The sequence below is a fragment of the Bufo gargarizans genome, chromosome 4 (assembly GCF_014858855.1).
Source record: "Bufo gargarizans isolate SCDJY-AF-19 chromosome 4, ASM1485885v1, whole genome shotgun sequence".
Taxonomy (NCBI): domain Eukaryota; kingdom Metazoa; phylum Chordata; class Amphibia; order Anura; family Bufonidae; genus Bufo; species Bufo gargarizans.
The window spans coordinates 432,774,081-432,799,346 of NC_058083.1; the positions used below are offsets into that span (position 1 = coordinate 432,774,081).

The 25,266-nt window shown below is 42.0% G+C and overlaps 1 protein-coding gene across 1 annotated transcript in view; it reads left to right on the forward strand.

Moving 5' to 3' along the window:
* The window catches only part of LOC122935888 (cystatin-F-like), a 32,641-nt gene extending 17,563 nt beyond the window's left edge, over nucleotides 1–15,078 (forward strand). The window contains exons 2-4 of the mRNA XM_044291812.1: nucleotides 11,560–11,720; nucleotides 11,968–12,081; nucleotides 13,969–15,078. Coding sequence (XP_044147747.1) covers nucleotides 11,560–11,720; nucleotides 11,968–12,081; nucleotides 13,969–14,091 — 398 coding nt within the window. The 3' untranslated portion in view covers nucleotides 14,092–15,078. The remainder of the gene's footprint in view (nucleotides 1–11,559; nucleotides 11,721–11,967; nucleotides 12,082–13,968) is intronic.
* Nucleotides 15,079–25,266: the final 10,188 nt, after the last annotated feature.

Sequence of the window (25,266 nt, forward strand, 5' to 3'; positions counted from 1 at the left end):
GCGTGTGTGCCCATTTCTGAAAGTCATCTCCAGCTGCTGCCAGTCTGGCAATGCTGCAGCAGCGCTTGCAATTGCCAGCTCACCAACTGTTGTGCGACGTGAGCACATTCTGAAACTCCATGTTCCACATGTTGGCCAGGCTTTGTGAGCAGCAGAGGGCAGTAGTGGCATACCAGCTACAACATGGTCGTCGCCTTTCCAGTCAACTTACGCTCTTTACAAGCAACGGGTGGGCATGGATGTCTGACCTCCTGTGAGGTTTTACGCAACTTTGAGGAATCAACACCGATGGTGAGCAGCGATGCCACTATCATTAGCGTAACCATTGCACTTCTGTGTCTACTGAAACGCTTGCTGCTCACAATGAAGGCGGACGCTTTGCATGTGGAAGAGGTGGAAATGGGGGAAGACAGTACACAGGGTGATGGCCAGACCACACTCCGTTCGTCTTCTCAGCGCGAACTGGATGATGAGGAGGAGCAGGAGACAGTTGCCACCGCTATAGAGGGTAGTACCCATAGCGGGTTTATTCCATCTGTTCAGCGTGGATGGGCCAAAGAGGATGAGGAGATTGAGAGTCATCCTCCTTATGAGGACAGTAAAGTCTTGTCTGTTGGGACTCTAGCACTAGAGAGGGCCTTGCGGTTTGCCCAGCGGTCGTTTCGTGGCGAACTTTGCGCAGTCGCGATTCGCCGAACATGAGAACATATGGCGATGTCCGCCAGCGCCATGTTCTTTTGCATTGCGCCGAACTTTGACCCATGACATGCATCAGGTGGGACAGGACAGCCAATTGAGACATAACAGAACCCGATCTAGCAGACATTTTACATTCTGTTTTTTGCCAGCATAGGGAGAGGTTGCTTTTTGGAGCAGGGACAGACTGTTAGGGATACCAAATGCTAGCTAATAGTCCTTTCAAGGACTGGTTTATGTGTAATATACTTTCTAACATAGAAAGTATATTATAGTGCATTTGTATTGTGCAGCAGTTGTGTGCGCGGTTCTACTGCGATACCGCAGCTATATAGAGGGACAAGCGCTATTGCAACAACTATTGGCAATGGGTGTGATATACCTGCTGCCTGATATAACAGGGGCACATGTTCACTAGCGGCAGGACGGATCTGACAGGCTGTTCACCCGACGGAACAGCCTCCCGGAGGTCCATGCTGCTAGTGTGCCTTAGCCTTAACCACTTCAGCCCCGCTAGCTGAAACCCCCTTCATGACCAGAGCACTTTTTACACTTCTGCACTACACTACTTTCACCGTTTATCGCTCGGTCATGCAACTTACCACCCAAATGAATTTTACCTCCTTTTCTTCTCACTAATAGAGCTTTCATTTGGTGGTATTTTATTGCTGCTGACATTTTTACTTTTTTTGTTATTAATCAAAATGTAACGATTTTTTTGCAAAAAAATGACATTTTTCACTTTCAGCTGTAAAACTTTGCAAAAAAAAATAATCCATATATACATTTTTCACTAAATTTATAGTTCTACATGTCTTTGATAAAAAAAAAATGTTTGGGCAAAAAAAAATTGTTTGGGTAAAAGTTATAGCGTTTACAAACTATGGTACAAAAATGTGAATTTCCGCTTTTTGAAGCAGCTCTGACTTTCTGAGCACCTGTCATGATTCCTGAGGTTCTACAATGCCCAGACAGTAGAAAAACCCCACAAATGACCCCATTTCGGAAAGTAGACACCCTAAGGTATTCACTGATGGGCATAGTGAGTTCATAGAACTTTTTATTTTTTGTCACAAGTTAGCGGAAAATGATGATTTTTATTTTATTTTATTTTTTTCTTACAAAGTCTCATATTCCACTAACTTGCGACAAAAAATAAAAAATTCTAGGAACTCGCCATGCCCCTCACAGAATACCTTGGGGTGTCTTCTTTCCAAAATGGGGTCACTTGTGGGGTAGTTATACTGCCCTGGCAATTTAGGGGCCCAAATGTGTGAGGAGTAGTTTGCAATCAAAATGTGTAAAAAATGGCCTGCGAAATCCGAAAGGTGCACTTTGAAATATGTGCCCCTTTGCCCACCTTGGCTGCAAAAAAGTGTCACACATCTGGTATCGCCGTACTCAGGAGAAGTTGGGGAATGTGTTTTGTGGTGTCATTTTACATATACCCATGCTGGGTGAGAGAAATATCTTGGCAAAAGACAACTTTTCCCATTTTTTTTATACAAAGTTGACATTTGACCAAGATATTTTTCTCACCCAGCATGGGTATATGTAAAATGACACCCCAAAACACATTCCCCAACTTCTCCCGAGTACGGCGATACCAGATGTGTGACACTTTTTTGCAGCCAAGGTGGGCAAAGGGGCACATATTCCAAAGTGCACCTTTCGGATTTCGCAGGCCATTTTTTACACATTTTGATTGCAAGGTACTTCTCACACATTTGGGCCCCTAAATTGCCAGGGCAGTATAACTACGCCACAAGTGACCCCATTTTGGAAAGAAGACACCCCAAGGTATTCCGTGAGGGGCATGGCGAGTTCCTAGAATTTTTTATTTTTTGTCGCAAGTTAGTGGAATATGAGACTTTGTAAGGAAAAAAAAGAAAAATCATCATTTTCCGCTAACTTGTGACAAAAAATTAAAAATTCTAGGAACTCGCCGTGCCCTCACGGAATACCTTGGGGTGTCTTCTTTCCAAAATGGGGTCACTTGTGGGGTAGTTATACTGCCCTGGCAATTTAGGGGCCCAAATGTGTGAGAAGTACTTTGCAATCAAAATGTGTAAAAAATGGCCTATGAAATCCAAAAGGTGCACTTTGGAATGTGTGCCCCTTTGCCCACCTTGGCAGCAAAAAAGTGTCACACATCTGGTATCGCCGTACTCAGGAGAAGTTGGGGAATGTGTTTTGGGGTGTCATTTTACATATACCCATGCTGGGTGAGAGAAATATCTTGGCAAAAGACAACTTTCCCCATTTTTTTTATACAAAGTTGGCATTTGACCAAGATATTTCTCTCACCCAGCATGGGTATATGTAAAATGACACCCCAAAACACATTCCCCAACTTCTCCTGAGTACGGCGATACCACACGTGTGACACTTTTTTGCAGCCTAGATGCGCAAAGGTGCCCAAATTCCTTTTGGGAGGGCATTTTTAGACATTTGGATCCCAGACTTCTTCTCACACTTTCGGGCCCCTAAAAAGCCAGGGCAGTATAAATACCCCACATGTGACCCCACTTTGGAAAGAAGATACCCCGAGGTATTCAATGAGGGGCATGGCGAGTTCCTAGAATTTTTTTTTTTTGCATAAGTTAGCGGAAATTGATTTTTGTTTTTGTTTTTTTCTCACAAAGTCTCACTTTCCGCTAACTTAGGACAAAAATTTCAATCTTTCATGGACTCAATATGCCCCTCACGGAATACCTTGGGGTGTCTTCTTTCCGAAATGGGGTCACATGTGGGGTATTTATACTGCCCTGGCTTTTTAGGGGCCCGAAAGTGTGAGAAGAAGTCTGGAATATAAATGTCTAAAAATGTTTACGCATTTGGATTCCGTGAGGGGTATGGTGAGTTCATGTGAGATTTTATTTTTTGACACAAGTTAGTGGAATATGAGACTTTGTAAGAAAAAACAAACAAAAAAATATATATATTTCCGCTAACTTGGGCCAAAAAAATGTCTGAATGGAGCCTTACAGGGGGGTTGATCAATGACAGGGGGGTGATCAATGACAGGGGGGTGATCACCCATATAGACTCCCGGATCACCCCCCTGTCATTGATAACCCCCCTGGTAAGGCTCCATTCAGACGTCCGTATGATTTTTATGGATCCATGGATACATGGATCGGATCCGCAAAACACATGCGGACGTCTGAATGGAGCCTTACAGGGGGGTGATCAATGACAGGGGGTGATCAGGGAGTGTATATGGGCGATCACCCTCCTGTAAGGCTCCATTCAGATGTCCGCATGTGTTTTGCGGATCCGATCCATGTATCCATGGATCCGTAAAAATCATACGGACGTCTGAATGGAGCCTGACAGGGGGGTGATCAATGACAGGGGGTGATCAGGGAATCTATATGGGTGATCACCTGCCTGTCATTGATCACCCTCCTGTAAGGCTCCATTCAGACGTCCGCATGTGTTTTGCGGATCCGATCCATGTATCCATGGATCCGTAAAAATCATACGGACGTCTGAATGGAGCCTGACAGGGGGGTGATCAATGACAGGGGGGTGATCAATGACAGGGGGGTGATCAATGACAGGGGGGTGATCAATGACAGGGGGTGATCAGGGAATCTATATGGGTGATCACCTGCCTGTCATTGATCACCCCCCTGTAAGGCTCCATTCAGACGTCCGTATGTGTTTTGCGGATCCGATCCATGTATCTGTGGATCCGTAAAAATCATACGGACGTCTGAACGGAGCCTGACAGGGGGGTGATCAATGACAGGGGGGGTGATCAGGGAGTTTATTTGGGGTGATCAGGGGTTTATAAGGGGTTAATAAGTGACAGGGGGGGTGTAGTGTAGTGTAGTGTGGTGTTTGGTGTGACTTTACTGACCTACCTGTGTCCTCTGGTGGTCGATCCTAACAAAAGGGACCACCAGAGGACCAGGTAGTAGGTATATTAGACGCTGTTATCAAAACAGCGTCTAATATACCTGTTAGGGGTTAAAAAAAATCACATCTCCAGCCTGCCAGCGAGCGATCGCCGCTGGCAGGCTGGAGATCCACTCGCTTACCTTCTGTTCCTGTGTGTTCACAGGAAATCTCGGGTATCGCGAGATGACGCGCCGATGCGTCCAGGAGGAACAAATCAACCACCTCCCGGACGCATCGGCGCGTTAGGCGGTTGGGAGGTGGTTAATATAGAGAAAAAATAAAAGAATCAGCACAAAAGTATCAAATAAAATGGCTGTATCATTATTCTAAAAATTCAAAAAGCACAACTTCTGACATAAATATATAGTATTTAGCAGATTACTATTTTTTTCATTTTATTTTTACAATGTGCAGATAGTACTGTAGTACTAACTCCTCCATCGACTCCTACATACAGGGTAATACAGTGCCACATACCTCTTACATCCAGTGACGTCTCATTGATGTAGATGTTCTCTTTCCTCATCTTCTCCTTTTAGACCTTCAGACCAGACCACAATTCTTTCTCGTCTCTGCAGTTTGACAAAAATCGTTATTTACTACTTTTCCATCATCCTCCCATCTTCTGGACAAATCATCCTGCTACCCCCAATACTGTGCCGCTGTGCTCCCCTCTGTGTACTATACTGCAGAAACAGATAAACCCCCTGATAATAGTAGTACCATGCAGATAGTGCCCTTAAATAATTATTAGCACACAGTGCCCCAAAATAACTGTGCCCAGCAAATAGTGCCATTGCACTAATAGTGTAAACATATTGTCCCCCAAAAATAATTGTGGTAAACTGATACTGTGCCAAGGTGCCCCCACACTAATAGTGCTCCCAAAAGTCCCACCAATAGGAATAATTCTCTGCTAGAGCACACATAGTAGTAATAGTGCTTCTACAGTGCCCCCAACATGTCCCCACTGTGCCCCAGAAGTAATAATGCTCCTATAGTGCCCATAATAGTAATAATGTTCCCCATAGACCCCCAGTAGTAATAAAACCCATCATAATGCCCCCAAGTAGTAATTATTTTCCTTATAATGTGCTAGTGCAAAAAATACCCCATTTTAATGCCCCCAGTTGAGCTAATGTCCCCATAATTTGCCAGTATAAAATACCCCTATATAGTGCCCCAGTAAATGCCCCCATAGTGCTCCTCTCCCCCTTTATTCCTATTGCCCTCCATAATGTACCAGTATAAAATGCCCCATATATAGTGCCCCAGTAGATGCCCTCAATGTCCCCTATAATTTCCCCTTCTTAGTGCCCCCATAGATGAGCCCAAAGTACTTCTCTCACCCCTTCCCCATAGTACCCACTATAATGTCCCACAGTATAAAATACCCACATACAAAGCCCCCCCATATAAAATACCCCTTCTTTGTGGCCTCAGTAGAAGCCCCATAGTGTTCCTCTCCCTCTTTCCCCCATATAAAATACCCTTTCTTTGTGGCCTCTGTAGATGCCCACAATAATGTGCCAGTAAGATGTGCCCCTATAGATTCCCACAATCATGTGCCAGTAACAAGTTCCCCTATAGATGCCCCCAATCATGTGCCAATAACAAGTGTCCCCGTAGATGCCCCCCAATCATGCGCCAGTAAGTAGTACCATATTAAAAATAAAAAATAAAACACGAATACTTGCCTCCATCAGGCTGGCAACAATGCGATGCAGGCCTCTCCCGGCCTGGATCCCGCGCTGTACGACTCAGTCGGCGTGGTGACATCATCGCAACACCAGCACCGGCCTCTGGGGGCACCAGGCCTGCAACCTATCAGAGGAACGGGGAAGGGAGACTCCTCTTGCTCCCCTGCCCCGCCACAGCACATCTATATATCGTGAGGATGGCGATACAGAGGACTATGGAGATAAGCGCTTCTGTAATGGAAGCCACCCCTTTGTTCTCCACTTCACCTTCCACCGTGCCGTTGTCACGTTCATCTGACAGAAGGCAGGCTTCCGTGGCCCAAATGTTCGAGCGTAAAAAGTTGATGACGACGGATAACCCTCTTCCCCAACGGCTGACCGCTGACTTGTCGGTACTGCTAGCCCTCCAACTACTGCCATATAAACTGGTGGACTTGGAGGCCTTTAGAAAATTTGTGGCCATTGGCACACCACAATGGAAGGTACCCGGAATGAAATATTTCTCCAAGAAGGGCATCCCCGAGCTATATGGCCACGTTCAGCGGCAAGTGAATATATCTGTGGCACACAGTGTCGGTGCCAAAATACATCTGACCATAGACACGTGGTCTAGCAAACACTGGCAGGAAGGGAACATAACTTTTACTGCCCACTGGGTGAACCTTCTGACGGCCGTCAAGCATGTAACCCGTGTCTCCCGTGTGGATTTGGTGTTACCGCCAAGGACTGCATGCAGTCCTCCTCCTCCCTCCCTTGTCGAGTGTCCTGTCCAAAAGGACATTCAGCGCAGCAGGGGGATCCATGAATGAGGCATGGATCTCGGAGGAATGCAACACCTGTGACGACCACGTGTAATTGAATTTCCTCATGCCAGCCCACACATATCCGCCACCACCCAGAACAAAGAATGGTCCTTGTCTTATGCATATACAGCGGCATAAAAGGCCTTTTCTGGCATCTGAATACCTAGTGTTTGGGGCCTGTACTGGCCTACAGTAAAATTTGTATCCAGTGACCGCCTAATGTACCTCCAGCCACATAATTACTTGTTCTTTTCTGACAGGTGAATGCCTAATTTTTGGGGCCTGTACTCCTGTGGCCTAAAATAAAAATGTTCTATGCTCCAGTAGGGCACATTTTTGAGCGTTTCCCTTTAAGACGCATAAAAATGGCCCCTGATTAAAATTTTGCCAATGATCCCCCTCTGATATGTCGCTGTCCATGTTGTGGGACTATTTGTGCACTTCTAGTAAGTATTTTGTGGCTGCATATATGACCTGAAAGTTTTTTCAGGTTCACCTGCAATTAAAGTCAATGGGGCCTGCCGCAAAAGCGCAGTTCGCGAACATTTGATCGTGAAATCACTTTCGCGAACCATCCTGGCCGATGTTCATCCATAACTATCTGGCACACATGGCTGACTTAATGTTATGCTCCCTTTTCTGTGACCCTCGCTTTATACACATTTTGGCCAACACCGATTACTGGTTGTTCACTCTTCTAAACCCCTGCTACAAAGAGAACTTCTCATCTCTCATTCCGGTGGTGGAGAGGACTAGCAAAATGGTGCAATACCAGAAGGTCCTTGTGGAAAAATTGCTCCAAAAATTTACAGCTGACAATGCTAGCGGCAGAGTACGTAGTTCCTTGGGCAACCGAGGAGGGGAGACGAGGGGAACACATAGCAGTTCCAACAGAGGCAGGGCAACACTCTCCAAGGCCTGGGACAGTTCCATGACACCCTGCGCTGCCAGCACCCTCACCCTGATGCGCGGCCTAGTGTCACAAGGAGGGAAAAGTTTTGGTAGATGGTGAAGGAGTACGTAGCAGACCGTGTCAGCGTCCTCAGTGATCCCTCTGTGCCTTACAACTATTGGGTCTCCAAGCTGGACATGTGGCACAAACTGGCACTCAACGCCTTGGAGGTGCTGGCCTGCCCTGCTGCCAGCATTTTGTCAGAGTGGGTATTTAGTGCTGCTGAGCGCATAATAACTGATAAGCGCATCCGCCTGTCAACTAAAAATGCTGACAGGTTGACTCTTATTAAAATGAACAAGGCCTGGATTGCCCCTGACGTCTCTACTCCACCAGAAAGTGGCTGAACTTAAAGGCACTTTAAATGTGGCTTTTATCGTGTACTGAATACACTGTATTCCCATGCACCCCTTCCACCACAAAAAAGGGTATATGGTTCAATCTTCCTTTTGTCGCCGTCCTCCTATCAACATGCTTATTAGGCTGCCCTCACCCTAAATGTTTTAGAGGGTCAGCTCAGCAGCAGACCCTCACCCCTAATGTTTTAGATGGTCAGATCAGCAGCAGGCCCTCGCCCCTAATGTTTTTGAGGGTCACCAGCAGGCCATCAATCATAATTTTTCAAGGGTGTGTATAATGCCCTCCTTTATGTGTAATAAAGGGTGTAATGGAGTGCCGGTTCCTTGTAATTTTTGGCAGCCCTTTTACTTAGTGCATAGGCTTTATGAGTGTAGAAGTCCCACTACATGAACAATTGTACCACAATGTGAATAAGGCCCTCCTTTATGTGATATACAGGTTGTATCGGAGTGCCTCTTCCTTGTAATTTTTGGCAGGACTTGCACTTTATATACAAGTAAATATACAGGAAAGAATATTTCCTAACAATTTTTCTTCCTAAAATCGATATTGTCTTCAGTTTTGTGCATATTATTATCAGTCTGTAAAAGTTGAGTACTACTCGGACAACATCGTTCCCAGCAGTGGCCTGGGAGTCCAAGATGCATCCAGACATCCTCCCCATGCTGTTCCTGAACCATTTCAGTTGTGTTTCCATCAATTTCTGACCTTTTCCTGTGAACCAGACCCGCTCCCCTCTTCAGAGAAGGGGGTGCCTGGTTTAATGCTCTGGTTCTCCCATTGACGTCCATTGTGCTCGGGTACTCTGTAGAGAACCCGAGCATTCCAAAGTGTTCTATTCGAGCACCAGAGTACCCGAGCACTTTGGTGCTCGATCAACACTAGTTTGCATCTAAATCTTACAGAGATATGTAACAACTATAAAATCCACCAAACCTAAAGCAGCATAGTGTGCTGAAACACGTCTAGTTCTCTGGTGTCTAGATACTGTTTTCTGGTGCGAGTGGTGATGTCTACTGGAGTTGTGTGATGGGTTAAGCCTCAGTCACATGTCTGTGTTCGATCAGTGATTGTGAGCCAAAACCAGGATTGGAGCCTCCACAGACACAAGGTATAAGGGAAAGATCTGCACCTGCTCTATGTTTAGAGCTGCACCTGATTTTGGCTCACAATCACTGATTGAAATCTATCTTGTACAAGTACCAATTGACGATATAACATGTCAATTGGTACTTGTTTAAAGGGCTTTTTACACGAGTCGATGCAAATGGTACGGGGAATAAATAATTGTTTAGACCCCATACAGTTTGCATTTTGTTGGCAACACATCCCCTGCCAACATCCATGATTTTTAGGCCCATAATCAGCCAAGTATTTTTGTTTGTCAGCTGACTGTTACCATGTTCGCACAAAAGCCAATCGGAAATAGACATTCTTATGAAGTGTATTTAAAGAAAACCCTTCTGCAGCATACAACAGACCAGTGAGACAGAAGATAGTAAAACCCGAAAATAAAACATTTTGAACATATTGATGGCCTATCAGAGGCTAAGCTATAGGGCAATGGTGGCAAACCTATGACTCTCTGTGGGCACCCGCACCCTGGAAAAAGTATATGGTGTACCAATATGCCTTTGACTTTTCCTGCCATTCATCAGCGCAGGGTGCACGATGAACAACACAGGCAGCTCTCTGAATGTAGGCAGGCAATCATAGCTACATGATAAAGTACATGAAAGATATACTATATTGGACTGTAGTATTCAGGGTAAATTGGCGTTTTGCCACTTTTCGATAGATAAGTTGGTTTTGGGATGCAGTTTGGGCACTCTGTCTCTAAAAGGGAAGCAGCTGTTTTAGGGACTGAACTCGGAAGGGTTCCAGCCAGGAGGAGGACTAAAAGATTTCATTGTCAGGGTCCCACTAACAGTATTATACAATGACATGACATACAGTATATTCAGTCAGGTCCATAAATATTGGGACATCAACACAATTCTAACATTTTTGGGCTCTATACACCACCACAATGTATTTGAAATGAAACAAACAAGATGTGCTTTAACTGCAGACTGTCAACTTTAATTTGAGGGTATTTACATCCAAGCAGGTGAACGGTGTAGGAATTACAACAGTTTGCATATGTGCCTCCCACTTGTTAAGGAACCAAAAGTAATGGGACAATTGGCTTATCAGCTGTTCCATGGCCAGGTGTGTGTTATTCCCTCATTATCACAATTACAATGAGCAGATAAAAGGTCCAGAGTTAATTTCAAGTGTGCTATTTGCATTTGGAATCTGTTGTTCTCAACTCTCAAGATGAGATCCAAAGAGCTGTCACTATCAGTGAAGCAAGCCATCATTATGCTGAAAAAACTAAACAAACCCATCAGAGAGTTAGAAAAAACATTAGGCATGGCCAAAACAACTGTTTGGAACATTCTTAAAAAGAAGGAGCGCATCGGTGGGCTCAGCAACACCAAAACACCCGGAAGACCACGGAAAACAACTGTGGTGGATGACCGAATAATTCTTTCCCTGGTGAAGAAAACACCCTTCACAACAGTTGGCCAGATCAAGAACACTCTCCAGGAGGTAGGTGTATGTGTGTCAAAGTCAACAATCAAGAGAAGACTTCACCATAGTGAATACAGAGGGTTCACCACAAGATGTAAACCATTGGTGAGCCTCAAAAACAGGAAGGCCAGATTAGAGTTTGCCAAACGACATCTAAAAAAGCCTTCACAGTTCTGGAACAACATCCTATGGACAGATGAGACCAAGGTCAACTTGTACCAGAGTGATGAGAAGAGAAGAGTAAGGAGAAGGAAAAGAACTGCTCATGATCCTAAGCATACCACCTCATCAGTGAAGGACCCATTTATTTCAGTGGGGCTGCAAAAGATGTTCCATTCCATGGCCCCGCAAGAAAGATAGAGCATCTCCTACTCTCCATAAATTGCGGAACGCACATGTGCCGGTATCTGTGGACAGCAAAACGCTATGGTCATCTGAATGAGCCCTTACTAAAACAAATTATCAGTTTCTATACATTTTTATTTATTTATTTTCAAGCAAGCTAATGGCATGGATTAGCAGTGCTTCTTATGTTTAATAATGTATTTTTTTTGTCTTTCAGACACCCGCTCAACCACTGTAGACCCTGGTTTTCCTAGAAATGCCAGCACTAATGACCCTGAAGTTAAGAAAGCAATGAGGCTAACTGTTTATGCCTTTAATAACATGTCCAATGATGTCTATCTCTCTAAAGAGTTAGAGATACAGAAAGCCATGATACAGGTGAGAACTTTTACACTGCTGGTCATAGCACGTTTTTTTTCTCCACTTTTTGCTCTGACTTTTCAGCACCACAATTTTGCCAAAATCTGCAAAAACTGCAATTTGACCACAATGTGTGTGTATATACTGTATACACTTACATTACTGCTGAACAGATGCATACCCTGTCCATTTTGATCAAGACTTAGACACCTTTATCTAAGGCCTCATGCACACAGCAATGTAACCTCTATATTTTTTTTTATAGGTTGTTAAAGGAATTAAATATATGTTACTGGCAAAATTGGCAAGAACAGTTTGTAAAAAGAACACGGAATATATTTTGGATCAGTGTGAATTTCAAAAAGAGCCTTTGAAAAAAGTAAGATGAGTCTTCAGATAATATTTATTATTATTATTAAATGTTTGTATGTGTGTATGTACAGACATGAGAAAAACAAGTACACCCTCTTTAAATTCTATGATTTATGTATCGGGACACAATAAGAAAAATCTTGTCCTTAGAAGGTCCTGAAATTAGGCTACTACAACCTCAGATGAACAGCACACAATAGATTCCACAGTTTCATTATATTTTCAACAGAAATGAAGCCAAAATGGAAAAAACATTTGTGAAAAACGAAGTCCATCCCATGAATCAGTAGCTTGTAGAACCACCTTTAGCAGCAATAACTAGCAATTAGTAATTATTTTCTTTATAACTATATCAGTCTCTCACATCAGTCTGGAGGAATTTTCGCTTACCCTTTTTTTACAATGTTGCTTCAGTTCATTGAGATTTGTAGACACACATTTATGCACAGCTCTCATGAAGGGCATCTGTCAGTAGCCTTGTACCTATGACACTGGCTGACCTGTTACATGTGCACTTGGCAGCTGAAAGCATCTGTGTTGGTCTCATGTTCATATGTGTCCGCATTGCTGAGAAAAAGAATATTTTAATACATGCAAATGAGCCTCTAGGAGCAATGGGGGCGTTACCGTTACACTTAGAGGCTCTGCTTTCTACAACTTCCACGCTCTCTGCACTTTTGACAGGACCAGGCGTGATCATGTTTACACCACCTGGCCCAGTCAATCAAAGTGGAGAGGGCGTAGCAGTTGCAGAGAGAGCTGAGCTTCTAAGTGTAATAGCAATACCCTCATCGGTCCTACAGGCTCATTTGCATATATTAAAACATAATTTTTCTCAGCAATGTGGGTACACCTGAACATTGGACCAACACAGATCCCTCCAGCTGCTAGGCACACATGTAACAGCTCAGCCAGCTTCATAGGTACAAAGCTGCGAACTAATGCCCTTTTTAAGGTCCTACCACAGCATTTCAATATTTCAGTTGGTTTGAGTTCTGGACTTTGGACAATTGCAACGCCTTGATTCTTCTCTTTTTCAGTCATTCTGTATTAGATTTGCTGATGTGCTTGGGATCATAGTTTCGGCCAAGCTTTACCCGTTAGGATAGGAGCTGCGACCAAACAAAGAAGGGAGGATCAAAGCAGCAGCATAGGAAGCAGTGAGGGAAGGGGGTAAAAAAACTGAGTATATATTAAGGGGGGTTCACATCACATTTTTCACATCCTTTTAACGTATATGTTAAATAGATGCCTCAGTCTGATGCTATACAGTGGCATCAGTTCACCATAGAGTTCTATTGTAAAAAAAAAGGTAAAGGATACAAGAACGTGGTGTGCTGCGTTTTTGTACCCTTTTTTGTAACGTATACATCAAGCAGAGGCAAACATTTCTAGGGAAACTTTTTTTTATTTTTATTTTTTTATTCTTAAAGAAACACTTCTTGGAAATATTTCCAGACCTTTATCGATACAAAACATGTCATGTGATCACATGGCGGGGATGTAACAAGATTGAACATACCTGTGAGCGGGAAGTCGTAGCTTGGTTTTCTTTCACCAGGGGTAAAAGGTCCTGTTTTCTGTCCTAACCCTATATCTAAATAACCTGGCCAAGGTACAGTAGCTTTTAGGCACTTTCCCCTGGCACTCAGCACAAAGTCGATTCCCCAACTGCCCCCCCCCCCCCTCTTCCTAACTGCACCCCTGTATGCGTGTACTATTTACAACAGGCTTTTGAATTTTGTACTGATTTTAATAGGGGGCAGAATATGTATTGTTTTATATAGTCTTCAATTCAAAGTTAGCCTATTTCTCCAAAAACCATTGACTTCCCTTGACTATTACAACATCTAAAATCCTGTTATATTGTGATGACTGTATTTCTTCTGTTTAGGTGTTCACATGCTATTCCGAGGTATGGAAGATCAGCTGGTTGCACTTCGAAAAAGTGTCTGTCCTAGAGTGCAGTCAGGCTCCAGCTAGACCAAGAACTCAAGACCACAGACAGCTGCTTTAGCAACTTCTAGCTGCTGTTTGAAGACCAGCTTGGTTGAAGAAAAAAAACATAAATACTATCTAAAAAATATATGTCTACATATCCACATGAGCTTAGGGTACTTTCACACTTGCGGCAGAGGATTCCGGCAGGCAGTACCATCGCCGTATATGCCTGCCTGCATGCAAACTGATGGCATTTGTCAGACGGATCTGGATCCTGATCCGTATGACAAATGCATTGAAATGCCGGATCCGTCTCTCCGGTGTCATCGGAGTCATAAAGACTGAACTGAAGACATCCTGATGCATCCTGAACGGATTGCCGGCCATTCAGAATGCAAAGGGATATGCCTGATCAGTTATTTTCCGGTATAGAGCCCCTAGTGAGAAAGTCGCTTTAGAAGATATATGCACATGAACCTATACTTTATGCCAACAGCGTTCCAGCTTTCAAGAAAACTCCTCTTGGGATGCGGTGGATTTATACCTGCATTTCTCAGTTGGAGATTTGCTGACAATGATACCTAATATCACAGACTATTCATGTACTTGTCTATAATAAAACAAATACATGTTTTATGGTGATTAAATACTAAATGTGTATTTGAATATAAATGTGTATTTGAATATAAAAATATATATTTTTTAAATGTGAGTTTTCCTATGGCGAACAACTGAAATTGTGTTGGGACTTTGACGTCTTTAGGCATCCTTCACACAACATTTTTGCTTTTTTGTTTTTGAGTTAAAAAAAAGTATTTAGAAATGTTTTTTTTTTGGTTTTTTTTGTGTTTTTATACATGCGTTTGTGGCATTTTTGTTTCTAAAGGGGTTGCACAATCTGGACATTTATGGCAGATCGTGCGAATATGCCATAAATGCCCAGATGGGAATGGGAAAGTATGTCAGTGATGTAAATTTCTCTGTATATGTGTATTAAAAATCTACTGTAAGAGCATGCTGTGATTTAAAAAAAAAAAAAACACCATGAACCAAAAATAAATATACACTAGAAAAAAAAATTGCATGTTTCCTATAAGGGCTGCGCTGGGAACTGATGCCAACACATTGCAAACCCTGCTCTCTTAATCATGTCAATAAGGTTTCATTTTTGATTATCATCAAGGTGTGGATTTTGTGCCTGGAAGACATTTAGATATTTCCTTTGTCATCTGCCACATCTCATATTATTTAGATGTTCATGCAATACTGTATATATTAGGGCTGATTTAGACGACCGTATGAATAAGTCCGCATCCATTCCTCAATTTTGCAGAACAGGTGTGGGCCCATTCATTTCAATGGGACCGCAAAAGATGTGGACAGCACACCGTGTGCTATCCACGTCCGTACTTCCGTTCTGCAGCCCCGCAAAAAAGATGTCCTATTCTTGTCTGCAATTACGGACAAGAATAGGCATTTCTATAATGGCCGGCCCATTCCATTCTGCAACACGTGTAGTCGGCTGAATGCGCTCTTAACCACATCCCCATTTTTGTAAAGGAACCTGGGAAATTTCTCAGTCACAAACTTCACACTTTTCTCTTTTTTAGGGCTCATGTACATGGCCATGTTTTTTGTCTACATCTGATCCAAATTTTTTGCGGGTCGGATGCGGACCCATTCACTTCAATGGTGCCGCAAAAGATGTGGACAGAACACCGCCTGTAGCTGTATGTTCGTTTTGCGGCAACCGCAAATAAATAGAACATGTCCTGTTTTTGTCCGTATTACATTGTAACAGTGCCTGATTTAACCGGAACCTGTCACCAAGAATAAAATCTGCAGGCAGAACGTTATAGAGCAGGAGGAGCTGAGCAGAGTGACATATAGTTTTGTGGGAAAAGATTCAGTTTAACTTATATTTTATACATTTACTGTATATCTCTGCTGCTGCTGGATGATAAGTCTGGTGTACCTTTAGACTGCCTAGTCTAATCTAGTCATCACGAACTCCACCCTCACTTATTGGTTGGTTTAAGTAGTGGACAGAATCTTGGTGCAAAATGGCACGTCTTAAGCCAAGGCCTCTCAGTTGACGAGGCACAGTGCATTATGTCAGTATAATTCAGTAGATGCAAGGTTGGCCAGAGAAACACAGCATTATAAATTATTATTGGGGATGAGCGAAGCGAACTTCGGATCTAAGATCTGCAGTTCCTTCGCACCAAACTTCGTTTTAACGCTGTACGGAGATCCGTCTCAGTACAGCATTAAAATGTATGGGCTCCGACGAGGCAAATTAGTTATCACCAAAGTCTAAGATAAGATGCCTTTATTGTCACTGTACAATACAATGAAATGTTGTTTGGAGCAATCCTAGATGCCATGGATAGAGGAACAAAGAACTGACATTTAAATTAAAGTATTACAATAGAAAAATAAATAAACACATTGCACTAGAAAGCATTACTATTCACAGTTCACAGTATATATACAGTGGATATAAAAAATGTAAAATGTCAGGTTTCTGTGATGTAAAAAAAAAATGAGACAAAGAAAAATCATTTCAGAACTTTTTCCACCTTTTTAATGTGACCTATAAACTGTACAACAACTCAATTGAAAAACAAACTGAAATCTTTTAGGTAGAAGGAACAAAAAAATATAAAAATAAAATAATATGGTTGCATAAGTGTGCACACCCTTAGGCCTCTTTCACACGGGCGTCATGTTTTTTGCCCGGATAAGAGGCAGGTGCGTTGCGGGAAAATGTGTCATGCGTTTTGCACTCGCGTGAGAAAAATTGCGCATGTTTGGTACCCAGACCCGAACTTCTTCACAGAAGTTCGGGCTTGGGATTGATGTTCTGAAGATTGTATTATTTTCCCTTATAACATGGTTATAAGGGAAAATAATAGCATTCTGAATACAGAATGCTTAGTATAATAGTGCTGGAAGGGTTAAAAATAATAAAAAAGTTAACTCACCTTCTCCTCTTGTTCGCGTAGATGCCGGTCTGTTCTTTAGCTGTGGGCTGAATGACCTGAGGTGATGTCATATCACATGCTCCAATCACATGGTCCATCACCATGGTGATGGAGCATGTGATCTGACATCACCACAGGTCCTTTAGCCCACAGATAAAGAACAGACCGGCATCTACGCAAACAAGAGGAGAAGGTGAGTTAACTTTTTTATTATTTTTAACCCTTCCAGCACTATTATACTAAGCATTCTGTATTCAGAATGCTATTATTTTCCCTTATAACCATGTTATAAGGGAAAATAATACAGTGAATAGACTGTCACCTAGAACCCATGCGTGAAAATCGCACCGCATCCGCACTTGCTTGCGGATGCATGCGATTTTCACGCAACCCCATTCATTTCTATAGGGCCTGCGTTACGTGTAAAAAACGCACAAAGAGGAGCATGCTGCGATTTTCACGCAACGCACAAGTGATGCGTAAAAAATCACCGCTCGTGTGCACAGCCCCATAGAAATGAATGGGTCAGGATTCAGTGCGGGTGCAGTGCGTTCACCGCACGCATCGCACCCGCACGGAAAACTCGCCCGTGTGAAAGGGGCCTTAAACTTAGAACCTCAGGAAACATGACAGGTGCTCAGAAAGTCAGAGCTGCTTCAAAATGTGGAAATTCACATTTTTGTACCATAGTTTGTAAACGCTATAACTTTTGCGCAAACCAAGAAATATACACTTATTGCATTTTTTTTAATCAAACATGTAGAACACTAAATTTAGAGAAAAATTGATTTATAGAAATGTAGTTTTATTAGAAAAATGTTACAACTGAAAGTGAAAAATGTCATTTCTTTGCAAAAATGTCGGTCAATTTCGATTAATAACAAGAAAATAAAAAATGTCAGCAGCAATGACATACCACCAAATAAAATCTCTATTAGTGAGAAGAAAAGGAGGTAAAATTCATTTGGGTGGTAAGTTGTATGACCGAGCAAAAAAAAAGTGAAAGTAGTGTAGTGCAGAAGTGTAAAAAGTGGCCTGGTCATTAAGGGGGTTTCAGCTAGGGGGGGTTGAAGTGGTTAAGGATGAAGAGAAGTGCTTGCCCATGCATACGATTTGTGGTCTTTTGGTAAGAAAATCCAGTATCCAGTTGCACAGGTGTGAGCTGAGACCCAAGTTGTTCAGTTTCGTTGCCAACTTGTTTGGAGGGATGGTGTTAAAGGCGGAGCTGTAATCAATGAACAGCATCCGCACATAGCTGTCTCTCTGCTCCAGGTGTGACAGCGCAGTGTGAAGGGCAAGTGAAACGGCATCCTCAGTTGACCTATGTGCTCTGTAAGCAAACTGGTATTGGTCCATTGAGGTGCAGATCTTGCTCTTCATGTGCCTGAGGACAAGTTGTTCTAAGCACTTCGAAACAATAGGCGTGAGAGTGAAAACACCAAGTTGGAGCTCACCTCACCATACACCACTGAGGAGCACGGACACAGACCCGGAACCAAGGCTGGGAAGTAGCAAAAAAAAAGTTGATTGTCCAGCTTCACCTCGTAGTGCGTATTTTATTAGGAAAAGTGCTTAAAACCAAACATCAGGATATTTCATCTACGCGTTTCGGATCAATATAAATTACAGATCCTTCCTCATGACACAGAAGGTAAGACTGACAAATCTTATATTCAGAGTAAAAGCAGTGATTCAGCTGTGGATTATTAATTGGCAATTAAACCGCTTTCACCCCACCCACAGCATATACCACTGAGACACAGTAACAAAACTGCATAAGAAAAAAAAAAATTATGCAAGAACTGTTCCTAAAGGATAAGAGAAGAGGATACATCTAATAATGCAATATTAAATCTTGCCTTTGATTAAGGCCCAAAGGTATACAGGACTGAAATCTAAAAATCCAATAAGCTTCTCTATTAAGAAGAGCTTTCCTATGGTCTCCGCCCCGTTTAGGAAAATTAACTCGTTCAATGCCCTGAAATTGGAGTGAGAGCCACCGGACAATAATCACTTAAGGTCTTCACCCCTGCCTGTTTTGGAATTGGAACAATTGTGGAGGACTTCGTGCAAGTGTGGACAATGGCCTGCTCTAGTGAGCTGTTAAATATACTGGTAAACACTGTATTCAGCTGTTTAGCACAGTTTTTTTAGGACTTTTCCAGGAACTTCATCAGGGCCAGCTGCTTTGTGGGGATTTATGTGGCTTCAGGCCCATTCTACCTCATGTGCTCTCTGCATCAGGGAACATGATAGAGCCACTTGCTGGGCTAATTTGATGATAGACAGCTCATTATTTAGGTCATCAAGAGAAAAAGTATTTCCAGTGTTGATAGAACAGGTGTTGCTCTTATAATTCGTAATCGACTTGATACCCTACCACATGTATCGGGAATCAGAGCTTGTAAAATGACGTTCTATTTTTGTTTTGTAGCAGTGCTTTGCCTCTTTAATGCCCCTCTTCAGATTGGACCTGGCTGTTTTGTACTCCTCTGGGTCTCCCTTACGGAAAGTCTGGCGGGTCTTCGGTGAATAACTTTGGGATTAGATTTTTTTCAACTTGAAAACCATTTTAAAACTTGGCTCCGAAGTCGGCTACGGAACCAAGGTACCTTTTTAAAAATGATTTTCCAGTTGAAAAATCAAATCCGGTAGGTTTTCAACGTAGTCTCGCAATCTAAAAGTAAGTGGTTGCCGAGAACCAGCATCATAATCATTGCAGCCTAGGCCTTCAAAAGAGTCAAATCTACATGAGAAGAGTCAGATATTCATAAGCTCCTGCTCTATGCACCCATCTGCTGATGATTGGCAGTTCTCTACTAGGGAGAAAAGTAAGGAGTCAGTCATCAGCAGATGGGTGAGAGAGCAAGAGATTATGAATAACCATGACTCTTCTCAGGTAGATCTGACTCTTTTCAAGGCCTGGGCTGCAATGATTATGATGCTGGTTCTTGGCAACCACTTAATTTTAGCTCATGAGTGACACACCGCTGAAATCAGTACGTTTGTCAATACTTTATCCTGTCCTAGGTGAGTTCAGTATAAAATTGATGACAGGTGTTGATGACAGGATTAGGACAATGTAGCTTCTTACTTCCAAAAACAGTGCTACATATCTCTACAGGCTGTGTGTGATACTGCAGCTCAGCGCCCCTCACTTTAAGGGCTCTTTCACACGAGGGGATGCGGTGTGGAATCCGCTGCGTGAAAGAGAGCCAAGCCCCGTTCCGGACAGCAGACACACAGAACATTAACCTGACTGATAATGCCCTTTGCCTCTCTGTGATCTTTTTACTACAAAATCACAGTGAGATAAAGTTGTCAACGTGATTTTGTAGCAAAAAGATCAGAGAGGCAAGGAGCATTATCAATCATGTTAATGCTCAGTGTCTCTGCTGTTCGGAGCAGGGTTTGGCATTCTTTCACGCAGTGGATTCCACACACGGGATCTGCTCCTGTGAAAGAGCCCTAATAGAGTCAAGCTGCAATTCCAGACACAACCCATGAAAGCTGTGGTGCCGTTTCTGGAAGGAAACAACTAGAGATGAGCAAGGCTAGTTTCGGATGCTACATCAGAAACCGCTTCGCCAAAAAATGCATTATAATACTGTACAGAGATTCGTCTCCGTACAGGATTAGAATGTATGGGCACCGATGAGCCTCAGTAAGTCGCGTGAGACTTCATTGAATAACTTTGGTAATTGATTATGACAGTTAAAAACCACTTCAAAACTTGGAACCGACCTCGGCTTTGGTCCCGATTTGTTCTGCTTCGGTTCCAAGGTTTTTCACTGTAATAATCAATTACCGAAGTTATTCAACAAAGTCGTGTGCAACTTCGTGAATAACAGAGTTCAGCTCATCTGAGCCCATACATTCTAATACAGTACGGAGATGAATCTCTGTACTGTATTATAACGAATTTTTTAGCGAAGCAACTTCGGATGTAGCATCAGTCGCTTTGTTCATCTCTAGACACAACCATATTTTTCTGATCCTGGACAACTTTAACCCCTTCCCAACACATGACGTGCTATTACGTCATGGAAGCCACTGCGATCCCACAATTTGACGTAATAGTGATCAGGTGGGCACCGTAGAGGTGCGATCACTGCAGGCGCCCGGCAGTCCCTAGTAGCCGGGCCCCTGCTGTGTCCGCCGGCATCACTGTAAAAGCCGATGCCGGCGGATTAAACCCTTCTATGCCGCAGTCCGCGCTGACCGTGACATAGAAGGGGTTTGTGTCGGGTGAGGGAGCGCATCGAATGTCCTCGCTGCTGTGGCGGGGACTCGATGTGTCAGAAGGCAGCCCGATGCCGTGCAGAGGCTGCCCAATGCCTTGCACGGCGTCGGGACCTGCCTTCTACGGGTAACAGTAAATAAGGCCAAAAAAAGACATTTGTCCATCCAGGTCAGCCTGTCATCCTGCAAGTTGGTCCAGAGGAAGGACAAAAAAAATAAAACTGTGAGGTAGAAGCCACAGAGGTTTTTCCCACTTTAGGGAATAAAAAATTCCTTCCCGACCCCAATCAGAATGACTCCCTGGATCAACGACCCCTCTCTAGTAGCTATAGCCTGTAATATTATTACACTCCAGAAATACATCCAGGCCCCTCTTGAATTCCTTTATTGTACTCACCTCCTCAGGCAGAGAGTTCCATAGTCTCACTGCTCTTACCGTAAAGAATCCTCTTCTATGTTTGTGTACAAACCTTCTTTCCTCCAGACGCAGAGGATGTCCCCTCGTCAGTCACAGTCCTGGGGATAAATAGATGATGGGATAGATCTCTGTACTGACCCTTGATATATTTATACATAGTAATTAGATCTCCTCTCAGTCTTTTTTTCTAAAGTGAATAACCCTAATTTGAACCATAATCTTTCAGGGTACTGTAGTTGCCCTCCTCTGGACACTCTCCAGCTCTGCTTTGTCTGCCTTGTTCACAGGAGCCCAGAACTGTACACAGTACTCCATGTGTGGTCTGACTAGCGATTTGTAAAGTGGTAGGACTATGTTCTTATCACAGGCATCTATGCCCCTTTTGATGCAACCCATTATATTATTGGCCTTGGCAGCAGCTGCCTGACACTGGTTTTCGCAGCTTAGTTTGCTGTTTATTAAAATTCCTAGATCCTTTTCTATGTCAGTGTTACCATTTAGTATGTATGGGTGACTTGCATTATTCCTTCCTATGTACATACTTTATATTTGTCAGTGTTAAACCTTATCTGCCCAAGCCTCCAATCTATCCAGATCCCTCTGTAGCAGTATACTATCCTCTTCAGTGTTATTTACTTTACACAGTTTAGTGTCATCTGCAAAAATTTATATTTTACTATGCAAACCTTCTACAAGATCATTAATACATATATTATAGGGCCCAATACTGACCCCTGAGGTACCCCACTAGTGACAGTGACCCAATCTGAGTTTGTACCGTTAATAAACACCCTCTGTTTTCTATCACTCAGCCAGTTATTTACCTACATACAGACATTTTCCCCCAGTCCAAGCATTCTTATTTTATATACTAACCTTTTATGTGGTACAGTGTCAAATGCTTTGGAGAAGTCCAGATCTACGACATCGATTGATACGCCACTGTCAAGTCTAGAACTCACCTCCTCATAGAAACTGATTAAATTAGTTTGGCATGACCGATCCCTCATGAAGCCATGCTGATATGGCGTTATTTCCATTGAGATGCTCTAAGATAGCATCTCTTAGAAAACCTTTAAACAGTTTACCCATAACAGATGTTAAACTTACCGGCCTATAGTTTCCAGGCTCTGTTTTTGGACCCTTTTTGAACACCAGGTGCCAAGGAGATCACTGTAGTACACGAACAGGCAATGCATTACAATACAGATGTATTGTAATGCATTGCAGAGGGGATCAGACCTCCAAAAGTGATCAGAAATGAAGTAAAGAAAAAAAAAATGTATTTTTAATAAAATTATTAAAGTAATAAAATTAATAAAGAAAAAACAACACTCCTTTCCCCGTATTTTATAATAAAAAAAAAAAACTGAAAAAAAAAAACCACATATTAGGTATCACCGCGTCCATAATGACTAGCTCTATAAATATATCACATGATCCACCCTGTCCGATAAACACCATAAAAAAACTGTAAAAATAAAATAAAAAATTTGTCACCTTAAATCACAAAAAGTGCAACATCAAGCGATCAAAAAGGCATATGTCCCACAAAAAGGAATCCATAAAACCATTACCTCATCCTGCAAAAAATGAGCCCCTACCTAAGACAATTGCCCAAAAAATAAAAAACTATAGCTCTCAGAACATGGAGACACTAAAACATAATTTTTTTGCTTCAAAACTGCTATTATTGTGCTAAAGTGAAATACATAAAAAATATATACATATTAGGTATCGCCACGTCCATAACAACCAGCTCTATAAAAATATCACATGACCTAACCACTCAGGTAAACACCGTAATAAAAATAAAATAAAAACAGTGTAAAAAAAAAAAGCAATTTTTGTCACATTACATCACAAAAATTGCAACAGCAAGTGATTGAAAAGGCATATGCCCCCCAAAATAGTGCCAGTCACCTCATCCCGCAAAAAATGAGACCCTACCTAAGAGAATTGGTCAAAAAAATAATAAAGCGCTCACTCTCTGACAATGGAGACACTAAAATATGAATAGTTTTTGCTTCAAAACTGCTATTATTGTGCTAAAGTGAAATAAATTTAAAAAAGTAGACATTTTAGGTATCGCCATGTCCGTAACAATCAGCTCTATAAAAATATCACATGATCTAACCCCTCAGGTGAACACTGGAAAAAAATATATATATAAAAAACAAAAACAAATCATTTGTCACCTTACATCACAAAAATTGCAACACCAAGCGATCAAAAAGGCACATACCCCCCCAAAATAGTACCAGTCACCTCATCCCGCAAAAAACGAGTCCTTACCTAAGACAATTGGTCAAAAATTAAAAAGCTGTGGCTCTATTTATACACTAAAATATCATTATTTCTGTTTCAAAAATGATATTATTGTGTAAAAAATAAATAAGAAAAAGTAGACATATTACGTATTGCCACATCCGTAACGATCTGCTCTATAAAAAAAGTCACATGACCTAATTCCTCAGGTAAACGCTGTAATAATAAATAAAAACTGCGCCAAAACAACCAATTTCTTTTTCTCACCTTGCCCCATAAAGTGTAATAATGATCAAAAAATCATATTTACCAAAAATGGTACCAATAAAAACGTCAACTCTAACTGCAAAAAACGAGCCCCTGCACAAGACGATCGGCAGAAAAATAAAAAAAATAGGGTGTTTAGAAAATGGAGATACAAAAATGCTTTATTATGCAAAATTAAAACAAACATCATAGAAAGTAGACATATTTGATATTGTTGCGTCCGTAACAACCTGCTCTATAAAAATAGCGCATGATCTAACCTGTCAGATGAATGTTGTTAAAAATAAACAGTGCCAAAACATCCACATTTTTTGGTCACCTTGCCTCACAAAAAAAACTTTATAGAGCAATTAAAAATCATATGTACCCCAAAATAGTACCAATAAAAACTGGCACCTTATCCCGTAGTTTGCAAAATGTGGTCCCTTTTATGAGTTTCTACTGTAGGGGTGCATCAGGGGGGCTTCAAATGGGACATGGCATCCTTTCCTACTACGCCCTGCCGTGTGCCTGTACAGCAGAATCAGGGTAATAAATATTGAGTTTTGTTTGGCTGTTAACCCTTGCTTTGCTACTGGAAAAAATTGAATAAAATGTAAAATCTGCCAAAAAAGTGAAATTCAGAAATTTCATCTACATTTTCCATTAATTCTTGTGGAACACCTAAAGGGTTAACAAAGTTTGTAAAATCAGTTTTGTATAACCTGACAGGTGTAGTTTCTAAAATGGGGTAATTTTTGGGTGGTTTCTATTATGCAAGCCTCACAAAGTGACTTCAGACCTGGACTGGTCCTTTAAAAAGTGGGTTTTGGAAATTTTCTGAAAACTTTCAAGATTTGCTTCCAAACTTCTAAGCCTTGTAACGTCTCCAAAAAATAAAATGTAATTTTCAAAATGATCCAAACATGAAGTAGACATATAGGAAATGTAAAGTAATAACTATTATATGAGGTATCACCATCTATTATAAAAAGTTGAGAAATTGAAATGTGAAAATTTGGGAATTTTTCAAAATTTGGGGTAAATTTGTGATTTTTTTCACAATTAAAAGGGGATATATATTGACTAA